Genomic DNA, 12,951 nt, shown 5'->3' on the forward strand with positions numbered 1-12,951 from the left:
CAAACGATTTTTCCAAATCAACTAAGTGAAATAAAGTGAACCATCTGGCACAAAAATCCTGTGAATTCTGTTGAATGAGAAAGATTTTACTGAATATTGGAGAAGTTTTATGAAATAAAACTAACCTCATACACGAAGTGTGATGTGTCTGTACAGTGGGTGTGTGTCAGGAGCTTATGTGTAGAAAGAGGAACAAAAATATAATGAGCTGTGTGTGTGTGTGTGTGTGTGTGTGTGTGTGTGTGTTAAATCAAGGTTTAATTCTGAGTTTGAGTCTATGGTTTCTCTGTTCTCCAATTTGTTTAAAGTTTTACTGAGCATAACAATCCTATAATAATTCTCTCCTTCTCCCACTTTCAGTCACATTCTTTTCCTGTCTCTCATTTGTCTCTTTGTTTAGCTCCTTCTTTACTTCCCTCTTTCTATTCTTCTCTCCCTCTTGTCACTGCTCTCTATTTTTATTTTAATGTGGTGTTGTTGCTGTTTTAATGTGCTGCGACAATAACAACAAATCATATATGACATCTATAAGAATTCTATCTATCTATCTTTCTAAATGTGCTGTGACAATAACAATGAACCATGACTCATATGGCATCTATAAAATTTCTATCTATCTATCTCTTTATCTGTGTAAATGTGCTGCGACAATAACAATGAATCATATGACATCTATCTATCTATCTATCTATCTATCTATCTATCTATCTATCTATCTATCTATCTATCTATCTATCTATCTGTCTGTCTGTCTGTCTGTCTGTCTGTCTATCTATCTATCTATCTATCTGTTCTGTGACAATAACAATGAATCATGACTCATATGGCATCTATAAAATTTCTATCTATCTATCTATCTATCTATCTATCTATCTATCTATCTATCTATCTATCTATCTATCTATCTATCTATCTATCTATCTATCTATCTATCTATCCTAAATATCTTCTACAACTATCAAGCTATTATCACCCTGTACACTTTTATCATGGCACAATGTTTTTACATTGCTCATTTGTGTGTGTTTTTACACTTTGAGACAATCAGCTTATCATCTACCTGCACTTAAATCAGTTAAACTCTCACTTCTTAAATTAGATTAGTTTCTTCCCCTGAAAGCTTGTGAAATGCAAATGTGCTTCGAACTGCAACAATGTGATCTGCTAATTAGATCACAGAGGCTTGCACGCACGCACGCACACACGCACATACACACACACACTTCAAACAAAACCTGATACAACGAACATGGTCAGTGCAACCTTCCTGTTGATAAGACGTGTGTGTCTGTGCGTGTGTGTGTGTGAGAGAGAGAGAGAGAGAGAGAGAGAGAGAGAGAGAGCTAGCATGGCGTCTCAGTGCACTGCATTTCATCAAGACAATCCATTTCCATCCTTGTAAATTGCACTTTGATGCACTGAGACACCTTAGATCAGCCATGTCTCAAACCCCTCATACCTCAGCATGTGCCCACTGGACTTTATTAGATCCTCTGGAACCCAAATAATCTCTCTCTTTCTCTCTCTCTCTCTCACACACACACACACACACACACACACACACACACACACACACACACACACACACACTTTAAGGGTTTAGGAGTACACTAATGTATTTATACTGATACAGATAGCTCCTTTATCCATTTAGGTTTGCTGTCAGGGATTAATCTTTGCTTAGACCATATTTAGACTGATGGAATCAAAAACCCAAGGGAGATGCATTACACATCCATATGCAGTGTGTGTGTGTGTGTGTGTGTGTGCGTGGTTCCCCAGAGTCCAAGGCTCTTAGGGAGGTCAAGTTGGACTAAGATGTTCATCATCTACCCCTCATGCAATAGATGTTTAGAATTCAGTGTTTGCTTTTTCAGCTTTGCACTGGAGCTAAGTGTCTAAAGCAGCTAACACGTATGGACTTAGGTTTGTATGTTATGATTTTTTGAGATTTATGTGTTTTCAATTTTGACTGCAGATGTTTCATTATTGTACTTTTGTTTAATTTATCCATCTTTTCATTTAAAGCACCTGATAATGTGAGTCATAAACAAATCTATCATCATAATCATCATCATTATTATAACTCCCAATCAGAAAAAGTTGGGATGGTTGGAAAATGCAAATAAAAAAGCAGTAATTTCTAAATTTACTTTGACTTGTATTTCATTTCAGTATGAACCCAAGATATTTCATGTTTGGTCTGGTCACCCTGGTGAAAAATAAATGTGCTAAGTGTAATAAAATTTAGCATACTTTTGTGTACTTGAAGCCACACTAATCATCAATATACTTCAAGTGTGTTTATGATCAGTTAACTTGAGGCATGCTATTTTGGAACAACTAATTTTGTACTAAATATATTTTAATTGTAATTAAATTGTAGAAAAGTGCAACTTGAAGTGTATTTAGTGTACTTTTATGTGCTAAATTACACATAACTTTCACTTAAAGTATATTTTAGTATAATATATTTCTATAAAGTGTAATATAGTATAATTATTTTAAAGTGTGTTAAAAGTGTTAGCGTGAAAGCGTGATGTTAGTATACTTTTTATATATTTACAAAAAGTACAATTTGTGTAAGTACATTTTCAATATACTATTGAAAATATGAATATATTTTAAATACAATAAAGTACATTTATTTTTCACCAGGGCAACTTAATTTCATTTATTAATATATATCCATTCCTGCGTTTCAGGCCTTCAACACATTCCAAAAAAGTACGGACGGGGCAATTTAGGGCTATTAATGAAGTAAATCAATTAAATAATGGTGTGATTTGAAACAGGTGATGTCAACAGGTGATTGTAATCATGATTTGGTACAAATTCAATATCCAGGAAAGGCCTAGTCTTTGAGGAGGAAAGATGGGCTGAGGATCTCCAGTTTGTCAACAAATATGTGAGAAAATTATAGAAATGTTTAAAAACAATATTCATCAAAGAAAGATGGGAAGGGATTTGGATATTTCACCCTCGGCAGTGCATAATATTATTAAATAATTCAAGGGATCTGGAGCATAAAGGGCAAGGGCAAAAGCCTAAGCTGAACACCCATGATCTCCGATCCCTCAAACGGCACTGCATCAAGAACCATCATTCATATATAGTTGATATAACCGCATGGGCTCGGGATTACTTTGGTAAACCTTTGTCAAGCACCACAACACAGAGTTACATCCATAAATGCCAGTTAAAACTTTACTGTACAAAATGGAACCCTTATGTTAACTGTGTCCAGAAGCGCCATCAACTTCTTTGGGCTCAAAGGCATCTGGGATGGACCATCACACAGTGGAAATGTGTATTGTGGTCAGACGAATCAGTATTCCAGGTCTGTTTTGGAAGAAATCGACATCATGTGCTCTGGATCAAAGATGAAAGTACTAACCAGACTGTTACTGTACCAGCAACAAGTCCAAAAGCCAGGGTCTGTCACGTTATGGGGTTGTGTCAGTGCCCTTGGCAAAGGTAACTTACACTTCTGTGATGGCGGCATTAATGCAGAAAAGTACACCGAGATTTTGAAGCAACATATACTGCCTTCAAGACGACATCTTTTCCAGGGATATTTCAACAAGACAATGCAAAACTACGTTCTGCTCACATTACAAAGGCATGGTTGTGGAAGAAGAGGGTTCCTGTCCCCTCTGTCCCCAATAGAGTATGTGGCATGCATTTTGAAATGAAAACTATGACAACAATCCCGTACTGTTGCACACCTTAAGACCTGTTTGGAGGAAGAATGGGACAAAATAACACCTGAAACACTTCATCACTTGGTGCCTTCAGTTCCTAAACATATTTTAAGTGCTGTGAGAAGGAATGGTAACATGATAAAGTGGTAAATGCTTTACCATCCTAAGTTTTTTTTCAATGCGTTGCAAGAATCAAAATTGAAATGTGTTTATTTTGAAAACAAACAAACAAACAAATAAATAAATAAAAATTCGTGAGGTAAAACGTTAAATCATGTGCTGTTGTATTGTTTTGAGTGCAATGCAGGTCAACAGTTATTAAAAAAAAAAATCATTGTTTTCAGTTTTAATTTCAACATGCCCTCCCAACTTTTTCTGATTTGGGGTTGTATTATTATTATTATTATTATTATTATTATTATTATTGGGTTATTAATGTTGTTACTGTTCTTATTAGTACTAGTGCTTACTAGTGATCACCCCTGCCATTATTATTCTCTAATACTGGTGTTACTCCTGATCTCAATATTCTTCTTTTTGATATTGTTTGTTAATGGTGTCACTGTATGTCTGCTATTTTGGCAATGTTGTATTATACACAGTCATGCTAAAGAAAGAGAGAGAGAGAGAGAGAGAGAGAGAGAGAGAGAGAGAGGTTTATACACTTTCACTATACACACAGAATGTGAGTTTGTGACCGCAGGCCTTTTGGTGAATTATTAACGTGTAACAATTTAAGGCACTATAAAAAGTCGCTGTGGTGACGTGTGCATGCTGATTCAGACATGTTCTATGTTCACAGGTCAGGGACGTGATAGCACAACACAAGCTGTCATCATCTTTATTATAACTACTGTACCACGGACCTGACACAAAACTACCAGTTTATGATTTTATTACTCAAACTGCTGTATGAAGCTTTATGTCTCTTTTTCTCAGAGGCTGAAAAGAAAGTAAGCATCCTAAATCACTATCTTCACACATTTAATTAGCAGTATTAAGCATGGTGCTAATTTGAAACTAAACTCTTTGCAATTTAGCAACTTTAGATCGCCATATAATGAGGCATAATGCCTTGAACTGAACATTAAAAAGAGAGTTTAAGCAGAATTACTTGCTCGCATATTTGTAACTGAAAATCCTTTGGAAAAAAGTGTGCCAAATGTCTAAGAAAAAAAACAAACAAACATACAAAATTATTAATGGGTACTGATGATGTTGCTTTCAATACTTTCATTTTCATTACTTTAAATAGCAAGAGGCTATTTTTCCAGAAAATATCAGAAGAATCAGGAAAGATAAAACATCAGAGATGTAGCCATAATGCACTGTTTAATAGCACCATGTTGAAGCAAATAAAACTGATTTATGTATTTAATACATGGATTTGAAAAGATATTTTTTTAGAAATGTAAAAGAAAATTAGCATTTTTAGTTGCTATTTAGCTACCGATAATGTTATTTTGGACACCTTTTTTCTGTGTCATTTTCAGGGGCGCCGCCAGAAATTTTGGGCCCCATGAAAGATTAGAATTTTGGGCCCCCCAACTTTGCCCACCCTCGTCACAATTGCACTATTGTCATTATTTGACTTTTGATAGCCCATGGACCTTGAGTTTGTGACTTTGTTATTACATTTTATGTATTAACCTATCAGGAACTCGGTGAAAACTGGTCAGTGACTAATTCTGGTGCATTTACAATCACAAATGAAAATTCAAGATTTTGCCACATGCCTTCTTGTGCTAGGACAATTGGCAGTGAAATGTGTGATGTGACTGCTAATAAATCATAGAAAAAGTTTTCTACCCAGCATCAAAATACCTATGGAAATCCCATGGATTGTTATGTGTTAGGTAGAAAGCTGTGTGTACTGTTCTGCAAAAAGGGAATATGTTCAAAGCAAAGTGTGTCTAGACAGAAATTTGAGCGTAAGCAGAGTTAGACTATTGGTTGCCCCTCCATGGATCAGGAGTGTGTCCGTTATTAGCAACACTTTAATCTAGCAAACTGTATATGGCGCTCGCTCATTAAAAACTTTAATCCTAAAGCATTTATGGGTTGTATTGCTGCTTACCTCCTTCTCCAAAGGGGAGTTCAGTGGTTTGGTAGGGCGGAGGCCCCCCTGAGGCTGAATCTGTGCATATTTAGGGCACCCCATTAGTTATGAAACTGGTTATTAGCACTAGTTATTAGCACCAGCATAACGTAATATTTCATCTTGTTTATCGCACAAGTCAGTTCAGTTATTAAAATGGAAAAAATGTCACTGTACAAACTGTAAAAGTGTTCTCTTGATAGGCTAATCCAACCACGTTCATACTGTTCATTTACCATTCGCTAATATTTTGAACACACATGTGAGCGATAGCTACCTTTCTTTGGAAAAAACTGAGTGACCAGTTGCCTGCCTCTCCGGTCCCTCTCAGCTTTCAGCTGCCTTTCTTTACGTTTTTGAGAGCCACTCTTCATATTTAGCGATCATAGACTGTATGCACTCCACTGCTGGCTGGCTGGCTGGCTGCTGCACCGCGACACAGCAGCAAGTAGCGTTGCACTGATCAGCACACAGATTTAACGCATCGTGCTTCTACCAGGACTGGACTGTACCATTTCGCAAAAGGGGGAGGGTTAAATGACAATATGTTGAAGAACTCAAGAAATAGACAACCTTGTTCAATTAGCTCATTTTACCAGATGGAATATTGCATTGTTGTTATTTCAAAAGTCTTATTAAAATCATTAAAAGCATATTATCAGCCCCTTAAAGGGCCCCATGGCAGTGCTGGGCCCCTAGAATTGTTCTAACCTTTCCCCCCCTGGCGGCGCCCATGGTCATTTTGCATAAGGCTAATTCGTACCAACCTGTAACCAGATCTTAGCAAATCTAAACAAAATAATAGAAATGTCCTCAAGTAAGGATTAGAACTAGATTTCTAGGTGATTAAAACAAAGATAGCATACTGTATTGCTAGTTACTAAGGACTGAATGCTAAACAAATTTTATATTGTAATTTAACTGTGAAATCCCGAGTTGTACCAATGATGCACCCTGCTTAATGACAAATGACAAAATCTCATGCTATACTGGTGGCTTAAAGCTTTATTTCTTAGCTACATTAGCCTGATAGCTAAACAGCAGAACTAAAGAAGGGAAGATCAGAGAAGGATTGACTACATTTCAGTTCAGAGAAACTGTTAAGGATTTTCTTATAAGTGGTATTGCTTATAACATTTCAATATTGTCTTGCTCTGGAATTCATCTACCTCAGTCGGTACGGTGTGTTTACACACAGACATTTACATCAATCCAAACAAACTGTATAAATTGTGTACATATTCACTGTAAACCTGGACATTGTCTATTTAATCTCGATTTAAATGTTATAGTGGCATTTAAATGTGTGATTCCTGTAACAAGTAACAACTGTAACAACTAGCTAACGTTAGTTTGGCATGTGTGTCCAGGCACCTTTTACCAAATCTTACATTATATTCTCCTGAGCCAAAAATACTCCATATATTTTTACTGAACAAAAAAGTGCATCCTGATTAATTCTGTTTTGAAATATTAACTTATTTCTGCACCAGAATATTTGTGAAGCAATCAAGTTTCCCCATATTAGATGGTGCTAAAATGCAGTGATGAACCGTTACTGTTAGAGCTGGGACTTCAGCTCAGCCAAAACTTAGCCAGACACCAAAAAAGCAACAGGACAAAGGATTTTGTAAGGGATTAGCGGCAGGATGCCAGGTCGCTCTGTTGTGTGTAGTTGTCGATGTTGATTTTAAAACAAAGTAAATTATATCGGGAAATTAAAAGAAGACAGCCTCTCGATTTCATAAAACTGGTGAAATTTAGTTCCCTCTAAAATTTGGTCATTGTGATATACGTTTATTTCTGTAATACAGTGTCTTGCAAAAGTATTCATCCCCCTTGGTGTTTGTCCTGTTTTGTTGCGTTACAAGCTGGTATTAAAATGGATTTTTGAGGGGTTTGCACCACTTGATTTACACATGTCTAAAACTTTAAAGGTGCAAATTGTTTTTTTATTGTGACACAAACAATAATTAAGATTAAAAAACAGAAATCTGGAGTGTGCATAGGTACAGTGGTGCTTGAAAGTTTGTGAACCCTTAAGAATTTTCTATAGTTCTGCATAAATATGACCGAAAATATCATCAGATTTTCACACAAGTCCTAAAAGTAGATAAAGAGAATCCAGTTAAACAAATGAGACAAAAATATTATACTTGGTCGTTTATTTATTGAGGAAAATGATCCAGTATTACATATCTGTGAGTGGCAAAAGTATGTGAACCTCTAGCATTAGCAGTTAATTTGAAGGTGAAATTAGAGTCGGGTGTTTTCAATCAACGGGATGACAATCAGGTGTGAGTGGGCACCGTTTTATTTAAAGAACAGGGATCTATCAAAGCCTGATCTTCACAACACATGTTTGTGGAAGTGTATCATGGTACAAACAAATCTAAAAAAGGGAAGTTATTTAATTTGAGGGGATTCCGTAGCAAATAATGTGCATGAAATCGCTCGCTTCACGCAGTCAAGCAGACAGAGGAAGTCTGTGTGCACATGCACGTTTGCCTTTCTGTGTCGTCTTCTTCTTCCCTTAGGTTTTACAGCAGCTGGCATCCAGTGTTGCATTACTGCCATCTACAGGTTTACCTTTGACCGTGCACTGACAGTTACATCATTCTGTCGCTAAACGAACAGCTGACCACACCAAGGTGCTCGCTGACCGCCAATATTTATTAGTTTGGTCCTGCATTTCCTTTCCTTCACAACATAACGTCTTTTCTTTTTGCTTTCTGTTATTGTAGTCGGTCTTTCACGTTTCATTCACGTCCTCCATTTTCCTTTCCCATTCAAATTTGTTTCCCACAATGCCTTGTGTGAATGGGGAAAGCCCACCACATGATTCATGACGTATTATCTTGGATTGCATCACAGTGAAGCAAGAAATAATAGCGGATAATTTAGCTAAACAAAAATAGTTGGATGTCAGGGAAAATTATTTTTATGACCTAAACCTGAAAAATCTGAAAGTCAGTCTACCTTTAATACTTAGTTCTGAGTGAAAAATACTGTGGCGAGTGTGTGTGGAAGAAGAGTCTGGAGACAGAAATCTTAGTTTCTCCGTTGTTAGCCTGTGCTACTTGCTCTCAATAGCACTGGCTTGGCCGCTTTATTCACATTCACTAACACTACTAACGAACGCTACACTGCTGGAAGGTGACTTCACTGCTGTGCCGACCCGCGGTTAAGCTCGCGTTGACCTTCGAGAAATGAAATCCTAACCAATCCTAACCAATGAGTGAGCCGGCTCTAAACTCTTCTCAGCCTACTGACAGCAAATCAAAAAATCTCATTGGATAACTCTATTTTAATGTTTTCAGGACAGTAACCCTTTCATTTCTGAAGCAAATTTGATAGAAAATGAGTCCAAATTAAAATTAGAAGAGAATAATTACAATGAAATTATGAAAGAGATTAAAGAATGAAAGAAATTAAATATAACATTTGAAATGCTGATATGTTTGGGTCTTCTCTGAAGGCCTAGAAGGCCCAGACGGTTCCCTTCTGTTAAAACATGTAGAACGTACACAATTCTTTGAAAATAATCAAACACAGATCCTTCCATGTAAAGCATTACTAAAATGATGATACACCTCTTGAGATGAGAAAGGTTATGCAGGTTACCTCAGTGGGTTTAGGTGTGTGTATGAAAGTGTTTATTCTGATTGCACTATCAGTCAGATGATTATCACATTATTAGGCTGTGTGTCAACATGTAAGCAGGGTTATTGAGGATTTTCCATTACGCCACTCTCTCTGTTTTATGCACTCATGTTCACATTGATTGCTGAACACATTTCCATACTAAACAGTGTGTGTCTGTGTGTATAGTAAATGGGTTTCCGCAGTGTCACTGAGAGAGAACACACTGCTCAAACACAAGGGCTGTTATTTGAGTTTGTTTTGCCAGCAGCAGGAGATTGTCATTCTTCAGCACACTAACACACACTAATGCTCTCTCCATGGAGACACACACAACAAGACAAGTCTGTTTGTGCACAAGATGAATTTGTGTTTCTACACTTGTGTGTCTCTGTTAGTTTGAATTGTGTGTGTGTGTGTGTGTGTGTGTGTGTGTGTGCGTGTGTGTGTGTGTGAGGTAATTTGCGGTACTTACTGTCTCCCCGTATATGGGCAGCGAGTCCGAGCAGCAGCAGCAGGCCGGCCGCGCTGTGGAAACGAGACGACCATGTGTGATGTGGCACCATGACCTGAGCTCACACTCCACACACCTCGACTCCTAGCAGCTCACCGCAGCATCGACGCACACCTACGAGTAAAAGGCACAAACACATATCAGAGACACACACATTAAACATCTGTGCTACAATTTCCTGTTATCGCTTACATTATAACAGCAATACACAGATGTTCCCTCACCAATCTTTCTGAACATAACCTGTTACAAAGCACGGATACTGGTGACACCTTCCAAAAAACCAGTTTTCTCACAGAAAACTTCACCATATCAGTGATTACACACGTTTAAAAAAAAAAAGCTTCATGTTAAGCTTGTCATACAAATCATTGTGCAAGTGGTTAATATAAAACCAATAACATATTAAAACAATTGTGAAAATTGATCAACCTTCTGACCAATTAGATGATTTTTGTTGTTCTCTTTGTTAGGCATTTACCTTTAGATTTGACATTTATTTCTACTATAATAACAGATGTCATATCAATCATATCGTTTTGTCACATTAACCTTTGAAAAATACCGGAAATAGTACTAACTGAGAATGCTGAATACATTATTTTTCTTATATTTACAGTATACTGTATGACATCACTCGAGCTCATGCAAATGACAAACCTGGTAGCGAATGATGTCACTGCGCTAATTAAATCAAGTGCTTTATGTCTAAGTGTAGCTTAGCCTCTTGGATCGGGAATGACTCTTGTGGGTATTTCTAAAACAGCTGGCTTTGTCTTTTGGGACCTGCCTGTACTAATGGGGTTATGACGTTTCTGAAGGTTATGACCTCTGGGTGACCCCTCCCCCATTGTCTCGGGCACTGTGAATGATTACAACGTCTCTCATTCCTATTAACTAAGAGTGGTAATCAAGATAAGTGCTAAACCCTAACCTTTTACTGAATTAGCCGTTAACATAGAGCACACAGATGGCATTTCACACAAAAGCTTAGACAAAAGTGGATGAAGATTAGCAGCAGCTCGTGGCATAGTGATTGACCTGTATGAATATTTACAATGTGTCTCCACTGATTCGAAGTGATGTGAAGTATTGCTAAAGTCTGATATCACGCATGCAGCTCTTGAGTGGAAAAAGAACACTGCTTACAATAATTATGCTTAAACCTTCAGTATTGCTGCTACACATATGTGAAATGGATTATGTGCCCCAAAGTGGCATCTTTAACAGGATTTTTATTATTAGTGTACTGTTATTTACAAGTCATGTACTGATATTTAACGGTTATTCCACGAAAACAAGTTGTACATGAGCTGAGAGCCAATGAGGAGCATAACGCCGAGTTGGTTATAAGCCATGGATGGCAAAATTGAGTGGAATAACTGTTTTATTCTGTCCACATTCACTGGAGTTTGAGAAACAGAGCATTTTTATTTTTTTTGCAAATTCAAAAAATAAAAAACTTTATACAAAACATTCAACAAAATAATTTCCGCTTAGAATGTAAACAAACCGGCAAAATGACAGTAGTAATTTGTGAAAAATGCTATAATAATAATTCTTGAAAATAAAAAAAAGATACATTCTCATCATCAAACACTTTCATTCCATAGTTTGTTGCTTTTTTGGGGGGGGTTCTTCTTCTTTAGGGTTTTTTGGCGGTTGGCAAACCAACTTAAAGGTGCATTACTGCCACTGACTGGGCTGGAGTGTGGAACAGGAGATATTGGGGGGGGGGGACTATATTATTTTAGCTATTTCTGTTTCTTTTAAATACTTGATAATTTTTAGGGTTTAGTTTTCGAGTTGAGTTTTTTATTTCATCCTTGGTTGGTTCAGCAACGCGCTCCGCCATTTGTTTGTTTTTCTCTACTCACGGTATATGAGCTGAGAGCCTAGTAGTAGAGTAGCCAATCAGAGTGTGCGATTGCTCATATCCAGTGAATGTGGATAGAATAAACGACAATATTCAAGTTGCACAACATTATTATTGCCACCATCAATGCAATCCAATTGAATAAAAACTGTTTAAGCAAGTTTTAGACTCTAATTACAGCACCCTATTAAGATTATGATATGATCCCAATAAAATCTTGGCTGAATTCTATAACAGACTGTGTAGTAACACGTGTTGTCAATGTCAGATTATATGATGAAGATCTTCCAGCAATACATCAGCAATTAAAGAAAATTAGTATGTTCCGCTTATATCATCAATCGGCCATTCAGTAATAGTGGCTCGCATGAACAGAAACATTCTTTCAAGTGAGCTTGAGGTAATGAGAATATTTTTCTTCCCATTATCACATTTCAGTTATGTTTTGGTTTCACCACTACTTTATTTGAAGTTGTGCCTCGACTTTGATATCATCTTCTGCTGCCCTGCTGTTGGATGAGTGTTGCAGCAATGGTCACACACTGAGCTTTTAATAAAAAATTTCTGAGAGCACCAGAACATTTTCATTGACTGTCATATTGGTCATAATATCACTAAAAAATACCCGCAACTAAAGAATTATTTTACAGTGTAAGAGCTTAATCTGCGGCAGCAAAAATCATACAGTGTAAATCTGACTTTAGGTGAATAGCATTTCTATTTCTCAGATTGTCTGCCTCATTTTGAAGAGAGCATAAAAACACTACTCTTCTTAATGTCCACATCTGAAGACGCAATGTATGTCTTCATGCAGGGACAGATCCAGCCCAAGAATCTGACAGATGCACATTTGCAGAAATATTTTCACTAATTTTACCAGATCGCTATGGATTTTCACAGGGGCGAATAGCGAGCCGAGCCCTTTCCGAAGAGGGTAGCCACAGCCCACTACGACCGTGGGTCGGCCTGCTATTCGCCCCGAAAGCCTCTGTGCAAGCGTGGCTCACCGAAAACTTTAATATGAGCCCTGGCTCCAGCCGCACACGCACGCAGGGATTTAAAAATTCATAACTCGGTCACCAAAAGTCCTAGCCCCGCCAAACTTTACAGGCACCTC

The 12,951-nt window shown here is 37.3% G+C and overlaps 1 protein-coding gene across 5 annotated transcripts in view; it reads right to left on the minus strand.

Annotated features, from left to right (window-relative positions):
- The window catches only part of ptprfa (protein tyrosine phosphatase receptor type Fa), a 498,031-nt gene that overhangs the window by 320,861 nt on the left and 164,219 nt on the right, over nucleotides 1–12,951 (minus strand). For all 5 annotated transcript variants that reach the window (XM_060919685.1, XM_060919687.1, XM_060919683.1 and 2 more), the window contains exon 2: nucleotides 9,920–10,072. In XM_060919685.1, the coding sequence (XP_060775668.1) occupies nucleotides 9,920–10,010 (91 nt within the window). In that variant the 5' untranslated portion in view covers nucleotides 10,011–10,072. The remainder of the gene's footprint in view (nucleotides 1–9,919; nucleotides 10,073–12,951) is intronic.

Source organism: Neoarius graeffei, chromosome 4 (genome assembly GCF_027579695.1).
Source record: "Neoarius graeffei isolate fNeoGra1 chromosome 4, fNeoGra1.pri, whole genome shotgun sequence".
Lineage (NCBI taxonomy): Eukaryota > Metazoa > Chordata > Actinopteri > Siluriformes > Ariidae > Neoarius > Neoarius graeffei.